General features: G+C 45.0%; 2 protein-coding genes across 7 annotated transcripts in view; one reads left to right on the plus strand and one right to left on the minus strand.

Moving 5' to 3' along the window:
- Nmt1 (N-myristoyltransferase 1) overlaps positions 1–4577 on the minus strand; it is a 40821-nt gene extending 36244 nt beyond the window's left edge. The window contains exon 1 of the mRNA XM_052755793.1: positions 4410–4577. Coding sequence (XP_052611753.1) covers positions 4410–4540 — 131 coding nt within the window. The 5' untranslated portion in view covers positions 4541–4577. The remainder of the gene's footprint in view (positions 1–4409) is intronic.
- A 240-nt stretch (positions 4578–4817) lies between these two features.
- Positions 4818–27373, plus strand: part of Dcakd (dephospho-CoA kinase domain containing) — a 35117-nt gene continuing 12561 nt past the window's right edge. Inside the window, exons 1-2 of one of the 6 annotated variants that reach the window (XM_052755811.1) lie at positions 4818–4963; positions 5713–5795. In XM_052755811.1, coding sequence (XP_052611771.1) covers positions 5713–5795 — 83 coding nt within the window. In that variant the 5' untranslated portion in view covers positions 4818–4963. The other 5 variants (XM_052755813.1, XM_052755816.1, XM_052755817.1 and 2 more) reach the window with 5 other exon arrangements.

The raw sequence follows: 27373 nt of genomic DNA on the forward strand, positions 1-27373 counted from the left end.
GCTTCCACAGACACCAGCACACACACAGCAGACACACAGACATAAATAAATGTGAAGACAGCAGAGGAGGAGAAACCAGCTAAGCATAGGTGTAGGAGGGAGCACAAAGCAGTGTTCCTCCACGGTTTCTGTCTTTGAGTTCCTACTGGAGTTCCTGTCCTGTCTTCCAACAATGGACTGCAGCCTGGAAGTGTAAGCCACATAACATGTACTGTGGGTACACACTACATATGTCCATACTACATAATATATAGTGCAAGCTACATAAATCTTTCCTCACCTAAATGCTTTTTGTTCAGAGTGGGTTTTTTTTTTTTTTTTTTTTTTTTTTTTGGTTTTTCCAGACAGGGTTTCTCTGTGTAGCTTTGGTGCCTGTCCTGGATCTCGCTCTGTAGACCAGGCTGGCTTCACAGAGATCTGCCTGGCTCTACCTCCAGAGTGCTGAGATTAAAGGTGTGCACCACCACCACCTGGCTACCTTTCTACTTAAATTTCTTCATAGGAGACAATATCTCTAGTGTACCCACACACATACACATACCAATATGCAAAACAAATAAAAAGGGGTGGGTGGAGAGATGCCTCAGAGGTTAAGAGCACATTTACCAATACTGCAGGAGTTCAGTTCCCAGTTCAGCTGCTGGGATAAAACACTCTGAATAAAAAGCATTTAGGCGAGCAAAGATTTATGTAGCTTGTACTAATATATATGTGTGTGTATACACACACACACACACACACACACACACACACACACACACACATATATAATGTAGTATTCACGTATGTAGTGTGTACACACAAGACATGTTATGTAGCTTACACTTCCAGGCTACAGTCCATTGTTGTGAGGCTCATAACCACACATAACTCCAGGTCCAGGGGACTGTGAAGCCTTTTTAAGCTCTCCTCAGGTACCTGCACTCACATGCATATACACACAATTAAAGTTTTTAACTAAAGTAAATAACTTAAAACAGGAAATGTCCCAGCACTCGGGAGGCAGAGCCAGGTGGATCTCTGTGAGTTCGAGGCCAGCCTGGTCTCCAAAGCGAGTACCAGGAAAGGCGCAAAGCTACACAGAGAAACCCTGTCTCGAAAAACCAAAAAAAAAAAAAAAAAAAAAAAAAAAACAGGAAATGAGGGGCAAGAAATACTTCAAAAAGAAAAAAACAAAAAAGGAACTTCCATAATAAACTGGAGGGTGGCTGGTTTCTGTAGGTATTTCACAAAATGTTGTAGGTCCATAAGAAAAGTGCTTGCTGTGAAAGCTGATGACCTGAGTTCCATCCTCAGAACCCACGCAAAAAAACTGGATGTGGCAGCACACACCTGTAATCTTAGCACTCCTAGGATAGGACTCAAGGCGGAGATAGGAGAATCATCTGGAAGCTTGGGAACCAGTTAACCAGAGTGTATGGCAAGGCCAAAACAACGAAAGCCCTGCCTTAACAAGACAAAAGGAGAGAACTGACTCCCCAAAACTGTCCTCTGACCTCCAAACACACACACACACACACACACACACACACACACACACACACACACACACACTCTCTGTAGTAAGACAAGATTTATTGTCAAAAATACATACACAAGAAAAATTGGAGACTGGAGATGTGTTTGTATCTCAGAACTAAGGAAGTCAAGGCAGGAGAACTGGAAATTCAAGATCATTCTCAATACAAAATGAGTTTGAGGGCAGCCTGGGCTACATGAGACCTTGCACTGAGATAGGCCAGGCACTTTAATATTTGCCTTCATTCACCCAACACTCAGTAACACCTACTAAACACCAGGCATCTCATCTCCAAGGACATAATTAATCCTTGTTCTCATGCACCTTAATAGCCCATGAGACAGAGAACTGGACACACTCAAGAAGTTATCAAATACATTATTTATTGCTATAGTAAAACTACAAAAATACAGTTTGTAAAAATGATGGAAGGCAAGCTGGGGAAAATCTGAAGAAAAGAAAAGAGCTACCTTTAATGTTTCTCTCTAAATTCATAAACCACTGTAGATAAGGAAACTTTCCCAAGACCACAGCTGTTGATCTTGGGATCACAACCAGGCTTTCAAACCAGGTTTTAGCTTGTTTTTGTAGACAGTCTCACTATGAAACCCATACTGGCTGGCTATATAGATAAGGCTGGCCTTGACCTCACAGAGAGCCACCTGTCTTTGCCTCCTGAGCGCTGGGATTAACAGGTTGCACCACCACATCCTGCTCAAAGCAGGTCTGAATGACTCCAAAGTCCATACTTTTCCCAGGGTGATGCTGCCTCTTTCCAAAACACTTTGCTCTGAACGTTAATGGAAAATTCAGATTCTAAATGTCAGAAGTAGACTCTCTCCTGAGTAGGCCCTTTGCTTTTTACCTGCCATCTCCAAACTAATTCATTTTCACAGACCCCCAGATTTGGTAAACTAATATAATTTGCTCATTCAAACCATACCTGGTAACAGAACACCTTCTCGGGGGGAGGGGAGGAGGGAGGTCACTCCCAAAGATTTGGGGAAAGGGGATCTATTACTCTGTGGTACCATAACTAAAACAAAGAACTTCCTGGCAAACAGGATTTTCTTGGTTTTCATGCTTGTGGTTGAACACCAGGGCCTGCAGCATGGTAATAAGCACGTGCTCTATGGCTAAGCTACACCCCAGCTCAGGGCAAAGTGTTACAAGCTGATTACAGTTTTTCAGAGTACAAAATCTATTTAAAAAAAAAAAAAAAAAGATTGGCAGTGATCAGGTCAACAGTTTAACAGAGAAAAATAGTGCAATTACAGAATGAACAAAAGAAACATCATACTTTCACTTCTGAAATGCCTTTCATATTCAGCCTTCTCATTTGATAGGGACTTTTTCTCTAGAGGCCTGGCCTGTCTCTTCTTCCAGCTCCTATTTCCTCTTTCTCAGCGATTCCATTCTTGGGAATAGCTGGCTTAAACAAGGCTGTTACATTAGATCTGTTGTGAGTTACAGCAACAGAACACAGTCATAAAATCAAATTTGGCAAGCTTCCTTTTCTGCCACATTCTTGTGATTTTTTTTCATGCTGGTAAAGAACAAGAAGCTAGATCCTTTTTAAATCCAAAACTCACCCCCAGGCAAATTGCTAATCATTCAATCCTTTGCTCAACCATCTCCAAGATAGAAGAATAAATGAGTGTATCCAAAGGTTATGACCTTCCACCTTTATCTTAGTTTTCACTGGGGGAAAGGGGAAGTTAACAGCTGCCGGTTACAGCTAATGACAAGCTGGCTATAACAAAGTCTGGCTTTAAAAATCAGAATAAAACATATATATATTATATATAATATATATATTATATATATGCAGGCAGGCAGACAGACAGAGATAGACAGATGGACGGATGGACGGTGTGGGGGGGTTAGCAGCAGACAAATAATGTGAACAAAAATATTCACTGTGACTGGCTTACAGATGTACTTATTTGGAAAAAACAACACTCAAATATCTGGCCCATTTCTTCTTCTCCAGTAACAAATGACAGCAATTACTTATAGTAAGAGCTACATGGTGGCCTGTAACAGTAGTCCCTATACCTGAGAGGCAGAGGCAAGAACATCATGCCGAGTTTGGGGACAACCTGCTCTACATGGCAAGTCCCAGATCAGCCAGAACTACACATCGAGAACCTGTCTCAAAAACCAAAACACCCCGGAAAGACCCTAAAGTACAAGATGTGCAGTAGTATCCCACAAGTACCACATATTCTCCAAGAAGCAACCTCCGTTTGTTGACGCTTTGAGCTACTTCACTAAGTTAACAAAGGTACAAGAAGAGTTACTCTAATAATACCTGCGGATTATTTGAGGCAATAGACACTGAATAAGTTAAAACATTATCACATCGCTAATAACACAGGATTTATAAGGTGAGTTTATATTTTGGAATTCTCTGGCAGTAGTATTTTACAACATAATTATATACATGGCTTGTATAGCCTGGTGAATTTCCTCATTGACCGTGAACTACAACGAAATGCTTTATTATTAGTTTATTGCTAGTCACGTTGTTCATACTCCTTTATAAGTAACGTTCCTCTGAACTGCAGTTTCTAGACTGCTCTGCGTTGTACTATTGAGACCCACCGTTCAAAATGTTCTTTTTCCCCATCGCGCCTGAAGCACACGAATGGTACACCATACAGAACTTTTATATAATAAAAGTATTGCATGTCTCCGACCCTTAGTATCTGAGCACCCACCCTGGTAAATGACAAAGACAAAAACCAATCGCTAGGCAGGCTCTCGGTGGCTTAGCCAATAAGAACATGGGGGTGGGGTTAGGCTAAGCTCCCGGTGACTTCCCCGCACCCCGGAGACCCAGCTTGTGGGAGACCGGACAGGAATTGGGATACGAGGATCTCGTTACCCCCGGTTGTAGCTGTTGTCCTCCTCGTTCTCGCAATCGCTGCAGTGCTCATGGCCGTTTCCGTTCCCTTCCATCATCTGCGGCAGCGAAGGTGCCGGCAGCTTCACTGCTGTCTCACTCACATCCGCCATCTTGGGTTGCGAGAGCCGGGCTCCGCGCCCCGCTACATGGAGGGCTTCTATTGGACAGGAGGAATAGGCACTGTATTCTGGGTTTTGTAGTTTTTGTGAGGAAATCTGCCACTAAGGGCTGCTCGTTCTCAAGAAACTGGACCGAAGTGGACTACAAAACCCAGAAATCATGAAGGAATGCCTTGGGAGGAGTGGGCAGCAATTCCGGAAACCCCTAGGTTCAGCCGCGCTCTGAGGCGAAGAGGTCCCCACGCCTTGCAGGGTGGTCGCGGGGCATGCTGGGACTTGCAGTTCCATGTTGAATTAGCGTTTTGCGAGTGATAGGTTGCAAAGTCCAAGGTTTCACTTCAGTGTACCCTTGATAGGCATCGGGGCACAGGTGAGCCGTTATCGGCTGCCGTTAAGAACCGTTACCATTCCTGGGTAAGTGAAAGACACTGAGGTCCGAGGCTGCGATTCGCCAAGAGCCCATTGCCCCTTGGAGAGGGCTTTCCTACTAGAAGCCAGGTTTGCTCTCGGCTGCCTTCCCCACTCCGGCCTAGGCAGACCTGGGTCTTTGCAAGCCTAAAAGCCAGAGGCAACGGATTGAGGGTGTGTAGAACGCTGACCCTGAGCCAGAAGACTTGATTGCTTGAAGGCGAGACGTAAGATTTCTTGGCTTCTAGTTTTGCACCGAGCTCTTACATTGTCCCTTTGATTTACCATTAGAGCCTCCCATCTCAAGTTTGTTGGTGGTGGTTTTTTGAGATTATAATATAATTACATCATTTCCCCCCTTCCCTTTCCTCCCTCTAACCCCTCCCATATACCCTTCACCTTGCTCTCAAATTTATGGCCTCTTTCTCTTTAATAGGTGTGTGTGTGTGTGTGTGTGTGTGTGTGTGTGTGTGTGTTTTCCTAAATATATAAATACAGCCTGCTCAGACCAAATAATGTATGTATACGATTTCAGGGCTGGTGTGCTCTTCCCTCGGGAGGACTATTGCTTCTCCCACCTTCAGTATTCCTTAGTTGCCTGTAGTTCTTAGTCTAGGGTTAAGGCCTCATGAACTCCCCTACCCCCTTAATGAACACTTATACACCAGGCTGTGGGGTAAGACTTTTGTACATATTTTTGTACAATTTTAACAAGCCTAGAAAGTGCATGCCATGATTATTCCCTTTTTTCACAGATGAAAAGAAGACTTGATTGCTTGAAGGCGAGATGTAAGGTTTCTTGGCTTCTTCAACTTCCAGAAAAGTTGGTACATTGCTTGTAGGTGGCAAAATCTGTATATAAACCTGGATCTCTCTACATCCTCTTTATTTTTACTTTATTTTATTTATTTATTTGTTTTGTTTTGTTTTTCAAGACAGGGTTTCTCTGTGTAGCTTTTGGAGCCTATCCTGGAACTTGCTCAGTAGACCAGGCTGGCCTCGAACCCACAGAGATCCACCTGGCTCTGCCTCTCTAGTGCTGGGATTAATGGCATGCACTACTACCACCACCACCACCACCCCACCACCCCACTATCCCACCACCCCACCACCCCACCACCCCTGGCTCCCTCTTTAATTCTTTATCATCACAACAATCACGTTGTCTGATACAGGCAACCACCACAGGAAAATCGATTGTAGGGAGGTAATTGCAACATCTAACTTAGAATTGCCGGAATGCCTCAGTCCCTTGGGTCTCCCTGCTGTCACTTATTAATCTAATCATAATCCTGAGAAGATAGCCCAAAGACGTAGGCTTCGAGAATTCCCACAATGGTAGGTGAGGAGAGAAGACTAGTTCTTACCATCAGAGAGCTGCCGGCCAAAAAGGGAAATGATCCTTGCCTTTGCAAAAATGAACAAGGAAGAAACAATTCCCCTCTGACTCAAGAACAGAAAACAAAAGAAAACACAGAGCTAAATATAGTCAGCTCCTCTTACATTAGTGTCAGGCCCAGAAAAGTAAATAGACTCCAAAGCTGCAAACACTGCCCGGTCATTTCTGTTTGATTTTGGAAAGCAGTCAAAGCTACCTACTTGGGCTCAGCGGTCACCCTTACTCACCTCTCCAGGAGCAAGACTGCGTTTCAGTAGAGGGCCTGCCTTGCGTGTGTAAGGGTTCGCTGTGCGCTAACCTCTACATCCAACATAGTACATAACTTTATGTGTGTGCATGCTTGCTTGCACCCTGACCCATTGAACCATCTCACCATCAGGACGTTGATTTTCTGTTGCCTCTTTTAATTTACATGCTGTTGTAAAGAAGACAGGGGAGGGGACTTGAAGAAAATGGTACTTGTCCCAAACTCAGTGATGCCCAATTGCAGAGCTTAAATGAGAACTTACATCTCTTATTCTAATTCCCAGTTCTGTGTTGTTGGTTTCTGTGCAAACAACAAACATTCAGTAAGATCAGGGAAGAATGGATGTGTAGGTTTCTGTGAACCTTGCCATTCTTTGCGGGGGGGGGGGGGGGAACGGGGAAGAGAGAGGGTCGTGTTTTTTTGTTTTGTTTTCTTTTTTTGTTTGTTTTTTTGTTTTGTTTTGTTTTGTTGTGTTTTTCGAGACAGGGTTTATCTGTGTAGCTTTGCGCCTTTCCTGGAACTCACTCGGTAGTCCAGGCTGGCCTTGAACTCACAGAGATCCGCCTGGCTCTGCCTCGAGGGTTGGTTTTTTGAGACAGTTTCTCTGTGTAACAGCTCTGGCTGTCCTGGAACTCACTCTGTAGACCAGGCTGGCCTCGAACTCAGAGATCCGCCTGCCTCTGCCTCCTGAGTGCTGGGATTAAAGGCTTGCACCACCACTGCCCAGTAGACCCTGCTGCTCTTGTAGTTCACAGCTTAAGTGCAACAATTTGCCCTGCCAGGTGTGATGGCACATGCCTGTAATCCTAGCACTAAAGGCAGAGGCAGGAGGAACATAGTAAGTTTGAGGCCATCTTGAATTCCATCGTCGTCTTCTGGCTTCTATAGGTACCAACACACGTATGCACAAACCCGCACACAGATACACAGGCATACACTTAAAGTATTAAATATATAATATTTAATATTAAAAATATAATCTTTTAAAGAAGATTTTTGAGGATAAGCCAGGATCACAAGTTTGAGGTCAGCCTGGGTTACCTAATGAGGTCCCCCTGCTTCTGCTCCTGAATGCAGGAATTAAAGGCATGTACTACCACGCCCAGAACAACAAATATTCTTACCCACTGAACCATCTCCCCAGCCCAGGGTGGTGCTTTTGAGGTACCATATTGAGACTGATAAAGCTGTAGGTTGGGGGAATGAGGAACACACTGAGATTGAAAGCAAGGTTAGTGGTACAGGCCTGTCATCCCATCTGCTGAGGAGGCTGAGGGGTGAGAGCAACACTAGCCTGCCAACTTAGTGAGACCCTGCAGAAAAATAAAAAAATACAAAAGGGTTAGAGATAGCTCAGTGGTAGAGTGCTTGTCTATAGCATGCCTGAGATCCTGAGTTCAATTCTAAGTAACACACACACACACACACACACACACACACACACACACACACACACACACACGGGGGGGGGGGGGGGGGGGGGGGGCGGCGCGGGGGGGGGGGGGGGCGGGGGAGCGGGAGTAAGAAGTTACTGTTGGAAAAGCAGGCAGGAATTGGGCAGAAGAGTGGGAGAACATGGACTTTATCCTAAAGTCTTGGAGCCACTGATGGAGTTTTAGCTGGGGAGAGATGGGATCGTACTTTCGTTGCCAGAAGATTCCATTGGAGAGGCTAGGAATGTAGCTTAGTTGTGTAGGGTGCTTGCCAACAGTACACAAAGCCCTAAATTAAATTCCCATCAGCGTATAAGCCAGGTGTGATATTACCTGTGATCCTAGAACAAGTAGGAGGATCAGAAAGTCAAGGTCTCCCTTGGCTACAGAGCAAGGTCCAGGCTGGCTTGGGCTGCCAATGCACTCTGTCTTTTGTTTGTTTTGGATTTTTGAGACAGGCTCTTATATAGACCTAGCTGTCTTAGAACTTGAAGTGTAGACCAGGCTGGCCTTGAGCTCAGAGATCCATTTGCCTCTACCTCCTGAGTGCTGAGATTAAGGTTTGTGCCACTATACCCAGCTGAGGCTCTGTCTTACAGAAAAATAAGTTCATACCGTACAGTCACTTAGTAATCTTAGGCAAAAAGATTTCTTCGCTCTGAAGCAAGGCCAGTCATCTGGGCGTGAAGCAAGTTGGAGATCATCCTCGATAGCTTCTTATCTCTCCTGAAGCTCACCTTCTGGAGGGGACCCATGACCCATGTTTCTTCCTTAGTCACAGTCCTAAGTGAGATCCAAAGAACAGCGGGCCTCCTGCTCAGTGTTGTGGGTTTGAGAATGTTCCAGACATTCCCTGCACTTTCTAACAATAAGTTAGGACTGGCAGGATAAGATGACTCAGAGGGTAAGAGTGATTTCCAGGCCAGCTTGACAACCTGCGTTCTATATCCAGAGTTTACAATGGAAGGAGAGAACTGACTCCTGAAAATTATCCTCTGACCCCCACATATGCACCATGGAACGGATAAATGAAGTTGAGGGTGCATATTTCTGGGGTGGCATTGTGAAAAAAAATCTTAATGGGGGAAGCAAACTTTAACATTTTAAAAAATCTATTTTTAGCCAGGCAGTGGTGGCACATGCCTTTTTTTTTTTTTTTTTTTTTTTTTTTTTTTTGAGACAGGGTTTCTCCGTGTAGCTTTGGAGCCTGTCCTGGATCTCACTTTGTAGACCAGGCTGGACTCGAACTCACAAAGATTCACCTGGCTCTGCTTCCCGAGTGCTGGGATTAAAGGTGTGCGCCACCACTGCCCGGCAACACATGCCTTTAATCCCAACACTCCAGAGGCAGAGGCAGTTGGATCTCTGAGTCTGAGGCTGGCCTGGTGCCAGAGAAACCCTGTCTCGAAAAACCACAAACAAAAAAATTATTTTTAAATGATTTATTTATTTTTATTTTATATGCATTGGTGTTTTGCCTGTATGTATGTCTGTGTGAAGATGTCTGATCCCCTGGAGGTAGAGTTACAGGCAATTTGTGAGCCACAATGTGGGTGCTGGGAATTGAACTCGGGTCCTCTGGAAGAACAGCCAGTGCTCTTAACTGGTGTGCCATCTCTCCAGCCTCCCCAGAATTTATTTTAAGTGTAGAAGTGTTTGACCTGTGTGTGTGTGCATTATTTGTGTGCCTAGTACCCAAGGAGGCCAGAAGAAGGCTTACCTGGAACTGGAGTTACAGAGGGTTGTGAGCTGCCCTGTGCATGCTGGGAACCAAACTTGGCTTGGGTCCTCTCGAAGAGCGGCAAGTGGTTTTTTTTTTTTTGTTTTTCAAGACAGGGTTTCTCTGTGTAGTTTTGTGCCTTTCCTGGAACTCACTTTGTAGACCAGGCTGGCCTCGAACTCACAGAGATCCGCCTGCCTCTGCCTCCCGAGTGCTGGGATTAAAGGCGTGCGCCACCACCGCCCGGCAAGCAGCAAGTGGTTTTAACCACTGAGCTATCTCACTAGCCCTTTTTCCCTCCCTCCTTCCCTCCCTCCCTCCCTCCTCCCTCCCTTCCTCTCTCTCTTTCTCTCTTTCTCACTTTCTCTCTTTCTTTCTCTTTCACAGTCTTATGTATCCCAGACTAGCCTTGAACTTGCTATGTATTGAGATGACCTTGAACTTCTGATCTTCCTGCCTCTACCTCCCAATGCTGGGATTATAAATATGTACCACCATGTCCAATTTATGTGGCACTAGAGATTCAGCCAGGACGTTGTAAATGCTAGGCAAGCATGTTTCTGCAATTGAGCCGCATCTCTATCCCCCTAAAACAAACGTTACATTTGGCTTTTAGAGGCTACTTAAACTCTGTATTCCCTCATTGTAATTTCTGGGGCCCTACAGACTCTCTCCTAAGCTAAACTGCAGACTTACTTTAGTGTGTGTGGCTATCCACCACAGATCTTACATTGTGTAAGGTGAGAGAACAGGGTGCATTTTCCTCGCTTTCTTGTATCCCTTAGGCCAGCCCACAATGGCCCTTAACATTTGCCGAGTAGGGCTTAGTGACAGAACCTTTATCTAAGACGTGGAAGATTCTGGGTTTGTTCTCTGTCCCTGAAAACAAACAAACAAACAACAGCTGACCAACAGAATTGTTAGGTGTATGTATGAGCACGTGGTGACAAGAAGGGATAAGACCGTGGTGGGGACATGACAGTTAAAGGCAGAGAGAGGCAGGAACGCAGACTGTACGCCAGGATGTGGGTTTGTGCAGCTCTTCCCTGCTAGCATCCTAGACTTTTGATCTGCGTCATCTGCTATCGTGTTTGAGCAGGTGAGGTTTCATTCAGTGATTTGCCCAAAGTCTGCTGCTTAGTGTGGAGTTGAGACTTTACATGGGATGTTTTAACCCAGAGCTGGGTGGAAGAATCGTGTTAATTTTCCTCCCTCTTTCACGGGGTGGTATTTGATGAGAAATATGTAACTGGCCAAGTTACAAAGCTGAATTTTTGGCTAGGGAGTTCAGACTTTGTGAGGGCTTAGGTTTCAATTATGTTTTTTTAGCAGCCTTTTTTTTTTTTTTTTTGAGACAGTATCTGACTGGCCTGGATGGAATTCATTGGGTAGCCCAGGTTGGCCTTCAACTCATGAACCTCTTGCCCAGCCTCCTGAATATTGGGATTACAGACATGGACTGTCATACACAGCTGTGGATGCTTTTAAATGAAGAATGAATATTAATGATATTTGTAAAGTGTGGTATAAATTTAATTGTGTATTAATATTTAAAATAAACATGGAAAGTAAATTTAGTTTGGGGAAGTAGAAGTCAAAGGAGTCATTGCTAGTGAACTCACAGGGCTGTTCTTCAAACAAAGCTGGAAGCAGTGTGGTATGCTAGGATAGATGCTAAGGGCCAGAGGGGACTAAGACAGGTCACTGTCAGGATGAAATGAGATCATTGCCTAAGCAGCTGGGGCCAACTCAGGCTTTATTGTCACTTTCTTGAATAATGAAAAATAACTGAGTTGAAAGAGTTCTTGATGGCATCAGCTCATAACTACAAAAGTTGGGGCTGAGGAGATGGCCCCGTGGGTATGAGGACGGGCATGGCTGCATGCACCTGTAACCCCAGCACTGTGGTGCATAGTAAAGAGACTGTCCAAAGGGAAAAGGTGGCTCTTGATGGGCAGGACACCAGATGTCCCAGTCTGGCCTCCAAGAGGGTGCACACACACACACACAAAGAGAAAAAAACAAAAATGGTGCCTTTCAGCCTTTCCTGGGACCGAAACTGTTCCTGCAAGGCCCTCCCTAGCACACTAATAGTTCCCAGTATTATAAGTAAGATACCTGGAGTTTTTCATGCACATCCCTTGGGGAAAACTAGATAATTAGGCAGGTGCCAATGGCAGGGTAGGCATTTCCTGTTCTTGTCAAAGCCAGGTACCATTACTGATGGGGTGTAGGTACCCTCTGATAGGTCAGGAGTGAAAAAAGGCTAAGAACCATAGAGCAAGGCTGTCTGTAAGCTAATTATTAAGGGAGGGAGACTGCGACATTAGGGCTGCTTTATAGAATAAGAGATTTATTCTTCTTGGCCCCCTGGCTGAGACCCAGGAGAACTGTTTCCTGAGGAGGGGCTTTCTACTGCCAAGAGTGAACTTCAAAGATAGCAAGAAGCTGTCTTGACGTAGGGAGTTAGTTTCTTCTGTGGCTGTTACATTGCCTCTTTCCTGTAAATACCCTCCACTCATGCTCATGCAAGGAAAGTGAAATTCAGTGAGTCAAAAGAAAAGGAAAAGGATATCAGAGTAGGAGGGGCTTCGTCAGGAAGAAGAAAGGTTTCAGGAGAGATGGAGAGGGCCAGCAAGATGGCTCAGAGGGAAAGGAACTCTCTACCATGTCTGAAAATCTGAGTTCAGTCCCCAGAATCCACGGGCAGAAGGAGAGAACCAACTCCCACAAGCTGTCTTCTGACCTTGAAAACACACACACAACAAATATTTAAAGAAAAATTACCTTTGAATTTGTTAATTTTTTTTTTTTTTAATTTGAGAGGGAGTGAGTTCTAAGGCACTGGGCAGGACATGTCTAAGTCTAGACAGTAGGGAGATGTGCGTTGTGCAGGAGCTCAAACACTGTCAGGATGTGTTAGGCACAGGGCCATTGGGTTATACAATGAATTCTATTTGCTAGTTCAAGGCCAGTCTAGGCTACATGGCAACTCTGTTGGGGATCGATAGAAGGACAGACACCATTCATCTGGAGACACATCATAAGTGTCCTTGGCCGTAGAAGGCAAGGAGAAAGTTCCAGGAACTGGGATTTTAACAGCAGGCACAAACTTTTTTTCCCCACTCCTTAATTTATGTATTTTATTTCTTTATTTGTACTGGGGATTGACATTGGGACTCTAGGCTACTAGCTTCATCCTTAGCCTTTTAAAACATTTATTTTGAGATGGAGTCTCTGTAACTTGTTCAGGTTGGCTCTAAACTCTAGCCCAGGTAGGCCTTGGCCTTTTGCTTCTCCTGCCTCGGGTTCCTGAGTAGCTGACATTACCCCTCCCCTCCCCCTTTTGTATATGTTCCTTTGAGACAGAGTCCCATGTGACCCAAACTGGCCTGATAGCCTCAGCTTACTATGGAGCTGAAGCTGGCCTTGGAACTCTCGATCCTCTGCCTCAGTCTCCGGAGTGCTAAGACCCTGGGCCGCCTTCTGCATCTCCAGCTAAGAGCATTCCTCTCACATGCTCGTCTAGATTGGAAAGAGGCCTTTTCTCCTCAACTCACCTGAACTGACTTGGAGGCAAGTATCATGTCTGGAAAGAAACTCCAGATGCTGACTCAGGTCACAGTCCCAGGTTCTAGTCATTGTAATAAACTCTCCAAGGACAGGTGAAGAAGCAAGGGTCAAAAGACTGTACACAGCATGCAGATGTCCAGCCCATCTGGAGCCCCTTTGTCCTACAGAAGCCCTCTTGCCCCTCCCCAAAGATAATTGAGACACAAAAGTTTCCTCTATTTCTCTTAAAGCCGCCATGTAAATCTACTTCCTGGCATTAATTTCGGTCACCTGTTTTTTCCATAGAGCAGTGAGCATGAACCTTACATTCCAATAGCAAAGTGTGAGTGAGAATTCCTGGATATAATGGCTAGTCTATTGCCTGTTTCCTGTCACAGAATAACCTGTTGTGATGGTCACTTGCCCCGTAAGTGTGGCTAGATACCCAACAGTAGTACCTACCACCCACATGAACTTCCCTTCATTGGAGTAACTTGGACTCAAATTCCAGATGATGTAAATACTACCTTCGGGCCTGGAAGCCTCTGGGAGCCCTATGGCACGCTCAGACTTCTGCCTAGGAGTAACCTTTACTTTATTGACTTGTGTGTGGGATACTCAGAGATTTGAGGTTGTCTCTTTTTATCCAGATTGTTCAAAAGCTATCGGTCTGCAATGGCAACATTCATGGATTAATCAAAATTGGCCAAATGTTAAAGCCAAAAGAGACCTTACCAGCACCAGTGCAGGTGCTGGATTAGGAACTCTAGGACAAGCTGGACTCACTGCCAATGAAGAAAGAGATTCCTTATGTACTAGTTACTTTTCTACCACTGCAGTAGGCCACCGTGGCCAAGAACAACATGGGAGGAAAGGGTTTATTTGGCCTACAAATTCTGAATCACAGTCCACGGAGGGAAGTCAAGGCAGGAACTCAAGCAGGGCAGGAACCTGGAGGCAGGAGCTGATGCAGAGGCCACGGAGGGGTGCTGCTTATGGCCTTGTCCTTATGACTTGCTCAGCCTGCTTTCTTTCTTTTTTTTAAAAGATTTATTTATTTATTACGTATACAGTGCTCTATCTGCACGTACACCTGCAGACCAGAAGAGGGCGCCAGATCTCATTACAGGTGGTTGTGAGCCACCATGTGGTTGCTGGGAATTGAACTCAGGACCTCTGGAAGAACAAGTAGTGCTCTTAACCACTGAGCCATCCCTCCAGCCCTCAGCCTGCTTTCTTATAGACCCCAGAATCATAAGCCCAGGGGTGGTCTCACCCACAATGCCCCTCTCACATTAATCACTAATTAAGAAAATGCCCTGCAGGCTTGTCTGCTTACAGCCTGATTTTTTTTTTTTTTTTTTTTTTGGTTTTGGTTTTTGATTTTTGGAGACTGGGTTTCTCTGTATAGCCCTGGCTGTCTTGGAACTAGCTCTGTAGACCAGGCAGGCCTCAAACTCACCGAGATCCACCTGCCTCTGCCTCCTGAGTACTGGGTTTAAAGGCAGCAGCTTGATCTTATAGAGGCATATTTTTTCAACTGAGGTTCTCTCCACTCAGATGACTCTAGCCCACACATAAAACCAGCCAGCACACCTTAGAAAAGGACTCACTTTTTTAAATTAATTAATTTTACGTGCATTGGTATTTTGCCTGCATGTATGTCTGTGTATGGGTGTCAGATCCACTGGAACTGGAGTTACAGACAGTTGTGAGCAGCTATTTGGGTGCTGGGAATTGAACCCAGGTCCTCTGGAAGAGCAGCCAGTGCTCCCAACCTCTCAGCCATCTCTCCAGCCCCTAGGACTCATTTTCAAAACAGGACATATAGAAGGAATGCTATTTCAGGAAAAGAAAACGGAAACTCTTTAGAGCAGTGGCTCTCAGCTTTCTTATGCTGCGACCCTTTAAAACAGTTCCAAATGCTGTGGTGACCCCCAAACATACAATTATTTCATTGTTACTCCATAACTGTAATTTTGCTACCATTATGAATCATAATGTAAATATCTGATATGTAGGATATCTGACATGTGACCCCTAAAGGGGTTGTGACCCACAGGTTGAGAACCACTGTTCTAAAGGAAATTATGTGTTATGGGAAAGGATTTAAAACACTAGAGAAACTATACAGGACTATTTCCACTAAGAGGTGGGAAAGCCTGTACTTGAACTCAACAAGGATTCTTGACAACGGTACTACAGATGGAGTCTGAGGTAGCCAGTGGTGGAGCATGGCCAGCACTTCTCTCAGAAGCCAGGACTAATGACCTGTGGAAATCTTACAGAACTCTGTAGTTGGAAGGTTTCTCCAGTCCTGCCCGGCCTGCAGTCCCACAGCTGCTTATAAAATAATTACTCAGAGGCTTATGTTAGTTACCAATTGCATGGCCTATGGCAGGCTTCTTGCTAGCTTGCTCGCTACAAAACTCCAATTATGAGAAATAATAAATGGAGTTTGTAACTTAAGACTGGCTCACTATGTAGCTCTGGCTGTCCTGGAACTCTCTATGTAAGACCAGGCTGGCCTCAAACTCAAACTCCCAGAGATCCACCTGCCTCTGCCTCCCAAATGCTGGGAATAAAGGCATGTGCCACCTCGACCAGCTTCAACAGGTCTGGCCTCTTGATTCTGTCCCTGTATTAAATTATATTTGGTACATTGGAAAAGATCAATTCTGCTTGGAGGAATTCAGAACGATGCTGTGTAGTTACCTGATTCCTTCTGTAACATAACTGTCCATTTACTTCCTTAAGCTGGATTCTGGTGTAACACCAAGATAACAGGCCAGATCAAGTAATTATCCAGAAATAAGAGTTACAGTATTTAGATACTGAAGATCAGTCTGTTTTAGAATTGGGTTTGCCACCCCACATGAGGTGATTACCATGAACTCAAGCTGGCCAGATGAAAGACTAAAGAATACTGAACTGTTTCAGGTGCTCTGGACAGCAAATACAATGTACTACAAAGTACAAGTGACTGCAGACACAGAGAGGAAACGTATCAATACAGTTAAGAAGTATCAATACGGTTAAGGAGTATGATGTCATATGCAGAGGAATTTTTGGTTGATTGGTTAGGATGCCTTTTCATTTTTTTTCCGAGACAGGGTTTCCCTGTGTATCTTTGGAGCCTGTCCTGGATCTCTCTCTGTAGGCCAGGCTGGCCTCGAACTCACAGAGATCCGCCTGGCTCTGCCTCCTGAGTGCTGGGATTAAAGTCGTGCGCCACCACCGCCCAGCAGAATGCCTTTTCTTGATCTGCTACTTTCACCTCATTAGGCCAGACTGTATTCTTGATTATTTTAATTTTAGATATAGAAGTCCTATTATATGTCACATATAAATATTATGTCAAATACAGAGGGTGCAAGAAAAGAAAAAGTCAGGTCCAGATCATGATGGCTGGTGTTTTGACATGATCCAGGAGTTTGTTTCTTACTAGCTTTACTACAGGTTTCTCTTCTGAAGGCTGCTGTCCTGCCCACTACTCAGGCCCCTATCGACATCAGATCCTAGGAATGAGCCTTCCTAGCTACCAGGGACCTTATAATAGTGAATAAATAATAAGATCTATCCACCAGATCTTAAGAGCACTCTGTAAGGTTATTATCTTAGGCCTCAGAGTCCTTACGGTGGATACTGTCATTAATCTCATTTTACACAAGAACTGATATTTTGAAGTTAATCCATTTATCCGCTCAAAGTTATTTGATTTCTGGCCCACACTTTGTCCATACCTCATCTAAATTCCTCCGGAAGAGGAGGAGAATCACTACCGTGCAATGTTGCTGAAAGAATTGGAAATAATAAGTACCTAATGAAGAGCACAGGTAGTAGGTGGTCCTTAGTGACACCTATCCTGCCTCCCTTCCCTCTTCCTGAACTGTATCCTTGCCCACTAATTAAAGGTAGGAACCATGTTTCTTTGCCACTAAGAAGGGCATTCTCAGTGCTCTTCTCAGTGAGGAGCCAATATATTGAAGAATGAAGTAACTTGACATTTTTATCAGATCACTTTTGTCATTAAAAGAAACAGCTCTCAACTCAATAAAAGACGGGGTTTTATTCTGGAACATATATGAGTAACCATGGTCCAGGAACAGATTTAGATTATCCCAAATTCCGTGTTCCAACATGGAAGCAGTTTCATGAAGCTTTATAGTTTTACAGGACAAAGATAGTCACAGATCAAGGCAAGTTTAAAATACATAGGTGGGCCGGGCGGTGGTGGTGCATGCCTTTAATCCCAGCACTCTGGGAGGCAGAGGCAGGCGGATCTCTGTGAGTTCGAGCCCAGCCTGGTCTACAGAGCGAGATCCAAGAAAGGTGCAAAGCTACAGAGGAACTCTGTCTCAAAAAACCAAAAAAAAAAAAAAAAAAAAGTGGATAAAAAGTGACCTGTTAACTGCTGTAGCTACTGTGGTTACTAATACGAATTCATGGTTAATACTTTTCTCTGACCGTTTTGTCACTGGAATGTAAGGTTCGTATTCACTGCTCTAGGGGAAAAAAACCGGGTGATCGAGATTGTGCCGGGAAGGACATCTCCACTGGCCTTCAAGAAAAGTAGTTAAAAGTGGACTGAGCATGGACCACGCCCACCTCCCCCCTTGCAAGCGGCTGGTGCCCGGCCCCGCCTTCCAGTCCCGCCCCTTCCGCTGGCTGCACGTCCGGTCCGCGTGCACGCTCGCGCATCCCGCCTGTGTGTAGCGAGCCAGCCAGTAATCGTCGCGGAGATTGGGCTAGCGGCCGAGCCTGAGGCCGAGTCGGAGCCCCGGTAGGTAGCGGCGCGTGCGAGGGGAAGCCGCCGGCCCCGGGAGGGGGCGGGCCGGGCCGGGTGGCAGCCGCGATCGCTCGCTTTGTTTCCTCCGGCGGCGCCGCGCGGGGCTGGGGGCCGGGTCTGCGCGGGACCACCGCCGGAGCGCGGGATCCTGCCGCGCAGTTTGGCGCATTGTGCGCGCCTTTTTTTTTTTAAGCACATATTTGTAGCTAACCCTGGGGCGTGCGTTTTTCATCATCTTGACAACAAACCTGTGAAATCAAGTGTTATTTCCCCTGTACAGCCGTGGAAACGGAGGAACGAAAGCGTTTATAACTGGAAAGGGATGGAAAATCCGAGGTTCTGGCCAAAGCCTCCGCGCTTCAGAGCCGTGGGGTCAGACCCAGTTTTGATTTTTGAATCTAATCTCTGCCCTTTTTATTTTTGAATCCAACCCTTTTCCTTTCCAATAGTATGGCCTTCCTCGTCTTGCCCACCCTCACTACCCTCAGTTTGATCATCTGAAAAATGGGGATGAAACCCATCTCAAGATCGGTGGTGGATGCTGTTTTGCATCTACCATCTGATTTTCAGACCTTGTTTTTCATGGCTTCCCTCCTCAGAAGCTGGACTAGTTGGTTTTCTAGATTCTTTAGATCTGGGGACAGAGTGAATCTCCCACTCATCCACTAGTTAAGGGCCTCACAGGAGAATCCAGGCCAGTGTGGGCTACATAAAGCAAGACCTTTGGCCCCAGATAAAAATTTAAATACACACGTTAAAAAAATGAGGACCAGCTGGGTGGTGGTGTGGCACATGCCTTTAGTCCCAGCTCTCGGGAGGCAGAGGCAGGCAGATCTCTGCGAATTCGAGGCCAGCCTGGTCTACAGCGTGAGATCCAATCCAGGACAGGCACCAAAACCCTGTCTTGGAAAAAAAAAAAAAGAAACAAAGAAACAAAAAAATTGAGGGCCTCAGAGTACCTGTCTCCTATTTTTGCTTCCCAGAGGAGGCATAGACATCTCTGGTGTTTACTTACAGAGTTTTCACAACTACTGTGATCATCCTGGATTACAGGGAAATTATTAACTGGTTACACTTAACCATTGTGTTTCACTTTTAAAGGTGATACATTGTAGTTTTGAATGTTTACATTTTGGGTTTTCTGTGTGTATGTTTTAGCTCACAGCTTGTTAAATTTCGTGCTGACCCCATACAGAGTCCGGTTAACTGAGTGCCACAGCTGCTAAAAATATGGTGACAGTGAAATTATGATTGTGCAACAACCAATAATTCAGAATCCAGCACTGAATAGCTTTTAGGTATTTCTGGCAATGTTTGTCAGAATTGCACCTTTGACCTCACCACAGTCTTGATTCCCAGCACAGAATGGACACTTGCTTGTACACAACAAAGTCTTCTGTGTTACCAGAAGCAGTGATTTAGTTATGGAAAACAGACTTCATCATTTATTTAAATATTTATTTATTTTGGTGTTTTATAACAGGATTTCATGTGGCTTTGAACTCACTCGGTAGCCAAGACTGGCCTGAACCTTCAGCTTCCACCTCCTGAATTATAGGTGTTTTCTGAGACATGGGTCTCCTGCCCATGGTGGCTTCCAACCATTAGCTGTGTAGTAGTTGAGGATGGCCTTGAACTCCTGATCTTCATCCTTCTATCTCTAAAGTGCTGGGGTTCCAAACACATCCATGACACATTGTGATAATCTCAACCATTATCGCTACATATGTATGTATGTGTGAAATATCAAGTTTTTAAATTAAGCCAAGGGCCGTAGTCCAAACGTATAGTCCCAGCGCTTGGCAGGTAGAGGTAGAAGGAAGAGATCAGGATGGTCCTGAAATATGTAGCCAGAAGGAGATCAACTTGGCTACGTGAGACCTTATCTCAAAGACCAAATAACAAGAAATTTGCTTTGTTTCCAGGGAGGACCTAATGCTTGTTGGCCAAGAATACGCTATTGCTGACCTATATCCCCAGTCCAAGAATTTTTTTTTTTTAAGTGTGAGTTTTTTGCCTGAATGAGTGTTTGTGCACCGTAAGTGTGCCCGGTGTCCATGAAAGTCAGAAGAGGTCATCAGAGCCCTTGGAACTGGAGATGGCTCAATGGATTAAGACCACATCCTAGTCTTGCAGAGGACTTGAGTGTGATTCCCAGCACCCACATCAGGCAGTTTATAACTGTCTGTAACTCCAGCTCCAGGTGATCTGATATCCCTTAGTGCAACAGCGAGTCTTGTTCTAAGACATCATGTTTCGCTAATCTTAGGGACAAGTGCCAGCATGATGAGCTCAGAAGGATAGTCTCCTGGGGCCAATTGTACTGGTGTCAATAAATGCATGTTCAAAATTAAAAAAAAATATTTTGAAAGAAAAGTTTTTTTTGTTTTGTTTTTTGGTTTTTTGTTTTTTTTTTTTAATTTGTTACCATTAGGCAGGGCTTGGTGACCCATGCCTTTACTCCTAGCACTTAGGAGGCAGAGGCAGGTGGCACTCTGTGTTCAAGGCCAGCCTGGCCTACAGAGAGATCCAGGACAGTCAGAACTGCATAGAGAAACCCTGTCTGGGGAAAAAAGAAAAGAAAAATCCATTACTGTTTTTGCATCTTAAACTTATGATTCAATTGGGAAAACTAAATGCTGTAGATAGTAGAAGATGTCCTGTTGCCTGCTGCTGTTTTATGTATTGACTGGTTGAGAAAGGATTTCATTGCTCAGGCAGGTGTGAGGATTTTCTCACCTCAGCTTCCCTAGCAACGGGATTAGACATGAGCCACTGTGCCCAGCTACCTGCCTGTATTAAAAAGGCAAGAATAGTTCTTGGGGGTGGGGGAAGTATGGGGATGGAATTTGTAAAATGCTTTGATCAAACAATGCTGTTTCCAAAAGAATGTCTGAAATTTGTAATGACCAACTTCAGCAGTTCCTTCCCAGGCTCCAGGGCAGCCTCCAACTGTGGTTCAGTTAGGTAATGCACTGGTGTTTCCTTATGTGAGATATGGTTATAAAGGAAACACGAAGAGTCTCTGCTTGGTCCTACTTAGAAGGTCACACAAGAGGGGAAACTATTATCTGAAAAGTCGATGTATTAGCTGGGCAGTGGTGGCGTATGCCTTTAATCCCAGCACTTGGGAGACAGAGCCAGGCGGATCTCTGTGAGTTTGAGGCCAGCCTGGGCTACAGAGTGAGATCCAGGACGGGCACCAAAGCTACACTGAGAAACCAAAAAAAAAAAGAAAAGAAAAGAAAGAAGGCAATGTATTTTCCACAAATGAAGGTTTAAAGTCAAAAAAGATTGCCTTGGTGCCCGTACAGGTGGTGTGGAGCAACTGTTGTGGGGAGATGTTGGATTTATAGCAAAAGTTCAGGCTGGTGGCAGTGAACTTGTGACTGACTCACTTCATGCTCCCATAGGCACTTGGAGCTAAAAAAAACCCAACAAAACAAAAACCTCATCATATTAATATACCCTACAAAAGGCATTAACTTCATCAAAAGCCATGCCTTTAATGACCATTTGTGTGCAGACCTTTGCAAAGACATGGACTGATGACAAAAGCCTGTAACTATCTGCAGACTTAAGGTAACTCTCAGGGTGAAGTCTAAGCAGAAAGATGAAGTTGTAGTTTTGACTGAGAAGAGATCTGATTTTGTTAATGATTTTCATCATGATTTAGCCCTTCCAAAACTTACTTCTCAGATATTATCAAAGAACTCAATGATTTAAGTATGTCTCCTCAAGAAGGAAAGTGTAACATCTATTGTTATAAGATAAAATGGAAAGTTTTACTTTAAAAGTTAACATGGAAGAACAGAGTGGAAAATGCGTATTTAGAAATCTTTATAACTATAGATGATTTTAAATTGAAAACAACCTTCCCAAAAAGTTAATTGTAAGAGTGATAAGTGAACATCTGAAGTCCTTGGATACATTTTTAGAATTTTTTTTTTAAATTTTAATTCTAAAAACTATATTGGGTTTATAAGCTCTACTTATGGTCCCTAAACTATTATCCTTGCCATTAAAGTTCAGTTTCCAGGGCTGGGTGGACGGCTCGGGGTGAAAGCACTTACTGTGCAAGCGTTAGGACCTGAGTTTGAATCCCAGCTGGGCACAGCTAGATGCCCGTGCTGGAGGCAGGGACCCGGAAAGATAGCAGGAGAACCATTACTGGGGCTTGTGCCTGCTCCAGGTTTGATGAGACCCCGAACAGGACTAAAACAGCATGCTCTGCATGTGCACACACCACATAGAACACAAATGAATTCATTTTTTTTAGATTCAGATATTTTATGTGTATGAATGTTTTGTCTGCATGTACATCTGTGCACCAAGTGTGTGCCTGGGTCCTGAAGAAGTCAGAAGACGGCGTCGGAGCCTCGGGAACATGAATTACAGATTTTTAAGTTCGATTTCCAAAAATTTCTAAAACGGCCTTAAAAAAAAAAAAGAAAGAGAGAATGGGGCAGTGATGGCCCACAGCTTTAGTTCCAGCACTTGGGAGGCAGAGGCAGGCGGATCTCTGAGTTCAAGGCCAGCCTGGTCTACAAAGTGAGTTCCAGGACAGCCATGGCTGTTATGCAGAGAAACTCTGTCTTAAAAAAAAAATTTAAAAAAAAAGAGAAGAAGAAAAGAAAACTGTCCAGGCCTGGTGTTGCACGCCTTTAATCCTAGCACTCAAGAGGCAGAGGCAGGTGGATCTCTGAGTTTGAAGCCAGCCTGGTCTACATAGTAAGTTCCAAGACAGCCAGGGCTACATAGTGAGATCCTATCTCAAAAAATCAAAAAATGGCCGGGCGGTGGTGGCGCACGCCTTTAATCCCAGCACTCGGGAGGCAGAGGCAGGCGGATCTCTATGAGTTCAAGGCCAGCCTGGTCTCCAAAGCGAGTTCCAGGAAAGGTACAAAGCTACACAGAGAAACCCTGTCTTGAAAAAAACCAAAAAAAAAAAAAAAAAAAAATCAAAAAATAAATGATTTTATGCACACTCCTGCCATTTTGTGCTGTGTGTTGATGAGAAGCAGTTGGTAGTTTCAGCATTGATAGTTTATTTGGTCTTGTTTTCCCTTGCTAGCTTCATACTTTTCCTGCCTGTCATGTGTCCTGGGATTTCAGCTGTGCGCTGTCACACCTGGCTTAGCATCGATGATCCTAAAATCAGGGTATCAGTCGACTTGGGGAAATGATGCTCATGTTCTGCATATCAGCCAAGATTAATCATTTATGTAAAAGTAAGCAAGCATGCCAATCTCCTTAGCATACGCATTTGTTCACATCTTTAATAAATGGCATCATTTCAAATAAAAAACGAGGGGGTGGGAGGGAGAGAGGACTAAGCAGTTTAGAGTGCTTGCTGCTCTTCCGGGGGACCCAAGTTTGGTCCCCACACCCACACTGGACAGTTCAGACACCTTTTGCTCTCCTTGGGGATCGGCACACACATGGCATATTATACTTACAGAGTATACACAGAAAAAGGAAATAAATGTTAAAATGAGGGTTGGAGAGATGGCTTGGTGGGTAAAAGTGTCTGCTGTTGAGTCTAGCAACCCTAGTTGAGTCTTGGGGTCCACATGGTGGAAGGAGGAAGCAGACTTCCGTCAGTAGTCATACAACCTCCATGTACGTGCTGCGGCAGGAAATGTAAACATTTCCTGGGCAACAGTGGGTTGCTAGTGGGAAAATGCTGGTTTTGAATGGCAGCAGTGTTAGGATAGGTCTGGGGAGATGGCAGAAGGTGGAAGATGAGGCTGGTAAGCAAACTAGGCGGGTCCATTGAGTGGTGTCCTGGATTCCCTCTGGGTTCCCTGTTAACGCAACAGCAGAGCCAGGAGCCGGAGACGCCTCTGCAGTTAGGATCAAGTGATAATTTTGCAGAAGACATGGCTTTGGTTCCCAGAACACACATCAGGCAGCTTAGCAGCTGTTTGTAACTCCAGTTCCGGCAGAGCCAGTGCCCTCTTCTGGCCTCTGAGAGCTTCAGGTATGCATGTGTACATATGTACATGCAGGCAAAACACTCATACACATAAAACCAAAGGTTTGTTTTAAAGCAGTTCCTTGGTATACATATAATTTTACCATTTGTTAAAATTAAAGCAAATGTGCATACTACTGAGATAGGTAGGACTGTTTATTTTTAGACAAAAATTTAAGTCTCGGAGGCCATAGATAGCCCAGCTGGTAAAGGTACTTGTTGCCAAGCCTGGCAACCTGAGTTTGAGCTCCTCAACTGACCCCCACCCCCAGATAATTTTTAAACTTATTAAATCTTGGCAGAGAGATGGCTCAGCAGTTAGGAATACTTGTGGCTCTTACAGAGGATTCAGGTTTGATTCTTAGCACCCTCAGGGTGGTTCACAGGCCTATGTGATTCCAGTTCCCTAGAATCTGATGCCTTCTGACCTCTGGACACCAAGACACATGTGGCATGCAAACACACAAAATATATAAATCTAATAAAAAAAACCTTAAATTTCGGCTAAAAACTTGAAATACCTGCAGGATGTAGAAGATTTCCAGTGTTTTTCAGACTTACCATTAATTTGTTTTGAGACGGGTTACATGATAACTGGCAGAGGCAGAGACCGCTCTCCCTCCATCTTGTAGGGGGTAGAACCAAGGTCATCATGCTTGGCAGCAAGGTCTTGACACACTAAGCCATTTTCACTGGCCCAACTTTGAACACCTGACCTCCCTGCCTCCCTCCATCTCCCTGCCTTTTAGTTCTGGGATTACAAGTGTGAGCCACCAAACCTGGTTTATGCTGTGCTGGGACAGCACCCATCCCTCTGGCCATGCGAGGCAAGCACTCTACTAACAGAGCTAAGCTGCCAGGCCTCCATACTTTCTGTAAGACCATCATTCTGCATGTACAGTAAGAACATTGCGGTTCAAGCCGGGTGCTGATGGCGCATGCCTTTAATCCCGGTACTCAGAGGCAGGAGGATCTTTGTGAGTTTGAGGCCAGCCTGGTCTACAGAGCGAGTTCCAGGACAGGCACCAAAGCTACACAGAGAAACCCTGTCTCAAAAAACCAAAAATTAGGGCTGGAGAGATGGCTCAGAGGTTAAGAGCACTGACTGCTCTTACAGAGGTCCTGAGTTCAATTCCCAGCAACCACATGGTGGCTCACAGCCACCTAATGAGATCTGGCTCCCTCTTCTGGTCATACATGCTGTATACATAATAAATAAATAAATCTTTAAAAAAAAAAAAAAACCAAAAATTAAAAAAAAATATTGCAGTTCATAGCGTATACTAACCCAGGTGTGCAGATACTGGTTCTTAGTACTTTGGACTGTGCATGTGAGTTGAGTGTATGTTGGATATTCAGGACCGGGGTGCAGTGAAGTTCTGTGCTACGGTATGGTTTAGCACTAGAGGAAGCGCCTTGGATTCATTTTCATTCATGTTGGCCATTGCACATTCATAATCCTTTTACTGCTGCCAAATTTTGTCACCCTCACATTGAGTTACACTTCTCTAGGTGGGTTGTTACCTGTAGCTTACGCGTAAGTGACTGGGTTCTGGGTGTGAGGCAGGTTACAATAAACAGGTGTATAGTGTGTCGGCTGTGAAGAGAAGGGAAGCAGACCGCAGAGCAGAGCAGGGTGCTGTTTACACACTTGAGGACAGTGTCACTTAGGTGACAGTGAGGCAGAGAGGAGTTCAGTGGGCAGCGCATTCCTTTTTTACGTTTTTATTTATAAGGTGTGTGTGGGTTAGGGTGTGTGTGCTCAGAGGTCAGTCTGAGGAGTTGGTTCCCCTACCCAGGGTTCCCTGGATTATCAGAATCAGGCCTGATAGGCAAGCCCTTTGACCTGCCGCCGCCGCCGCCAAGCCTTCCCACGAGGAGCAGTGTGCTCAGCACAGTCAAGCAGCTCTGGGACCAGCAAGGGATGGTCAGCAAGACGAGGGATGATGGGGAACCCATGATGGGAGCATCCTGTGCCCATGAGGCCTGTGAAGGACTCTGCACGGCCTTGACTTACAGTGGAGGGAGACAGGAGTTCCTGGGGAGTTTTGAGGACTGAGCTGAGCTGACACTGGCTGGACCAGCAAGTTTGATCCCAGGGGTCCATGGTGATAGGAGAGACCCACTCCCAAAAGTTGTCATGTCACTTCCACACTCAATCTGTGGCACTCTCCCACCTTCTCCATTTTCCTCCCTCCCTCCCTCCTTCCCTCCCTCCCTCCCTCCCTGCCTGCCTGAGACTTGCTGTGTAGCCCAAACCAGTGGGAAGATAGGTTTCAGTGATTGTGACATCACACTCTGAACTGGGGAGATGACATGACCATGACCTCTTGTCCTCATTTAATTCTGACAAGACTCTTGTGAGAAGTCATAACTAATCCTATTTTTCACTCAATTAAAGGGAAGTTATGAATGCTGAAGGAAATTGCCCAAGGCCAAATAGCAAGGGACTGAGCTGAGTTCCCAAGGTCCTTCTGATTACAAAGCCTTTTGGGGTGGGCCTTCCCCATGCCCCATTTTCTGCATTAATGTCTGCATAGCAGTCCGGTCCACGCACACCCTGCCCATCCATAGCTGCTCCTTGGAGTGCTGGTGTGTGCTGAGAAGAGACCGTTTCCTCCCTGGCAGAAGGAAAGATTGACCCCCCTCTTGACACTCCCTCCAAGTAATGGGCAGCTCAGAGGAAGCTGTGGCTCAATAGACCTAGCAGAAAGGAGAACTTGAACTCCAGGTTTAAACAACAAACCCTCACCAATAATGACCGGTCAGGAGTGGGGAAAGTGTATAAAAATAGCACTTAATAGTTAACCGGCAAGCAATATATTTTTTCAGTCATTGGTTCTACAAGAAAATAATTGGGTCCCAAGACAGGAATGACTCGTTTTCATGAATGATTATATTGATCATTGGAGGAAAATGGGTACATCCCTTTTGGAAAGCAATTGAAGGAGAGAAGTGGCCAGCTGGCCAGACATGCCCAGTGTGACACCCTGAGAAGTGAGCCGCTCACTAATGAGCAGCCAGGTCCTGGCCTGGTTCAAGCAGGCTGGGGCAGCAGAAGCCTCATAGGGTATTTTCAGCTCTTGGGGGGGAGGTGTGGTTACTCAAGTAGCATTTCCTCCTGTTCGACCTGCTGAGGGTACTCTGGGAATGATCTGCTAACAGTGATCACCATGCTCCAATGACGTAGAATGCAGACCAAGAGACTGATTCTAGCCTCTGGTTTGCTACTTACAGGAGCATGTGACCCCAAGTGTTTCCCGTCTCCTTCCCCAGGCATTATTCCAGTAGTTACCAGA

Source organism: Peromyscus californicus, unplaced genomic scaffold (assembly GCF_007827085.1).
Source record: "Peromyscus californicus insignis strain IS unplaced genomic scaffold, ASM782708v3 Scaffold_3__1_contigs__length_106647218, whole genome shotgun sequence".
NCBI classification, from domain to species: domain Eukaryota; kingdom Metazoa; phylum Chordata; class Mammalia; order Rodentia; family Cricetidae; genus Peromyscus; species Peromyscus californicus.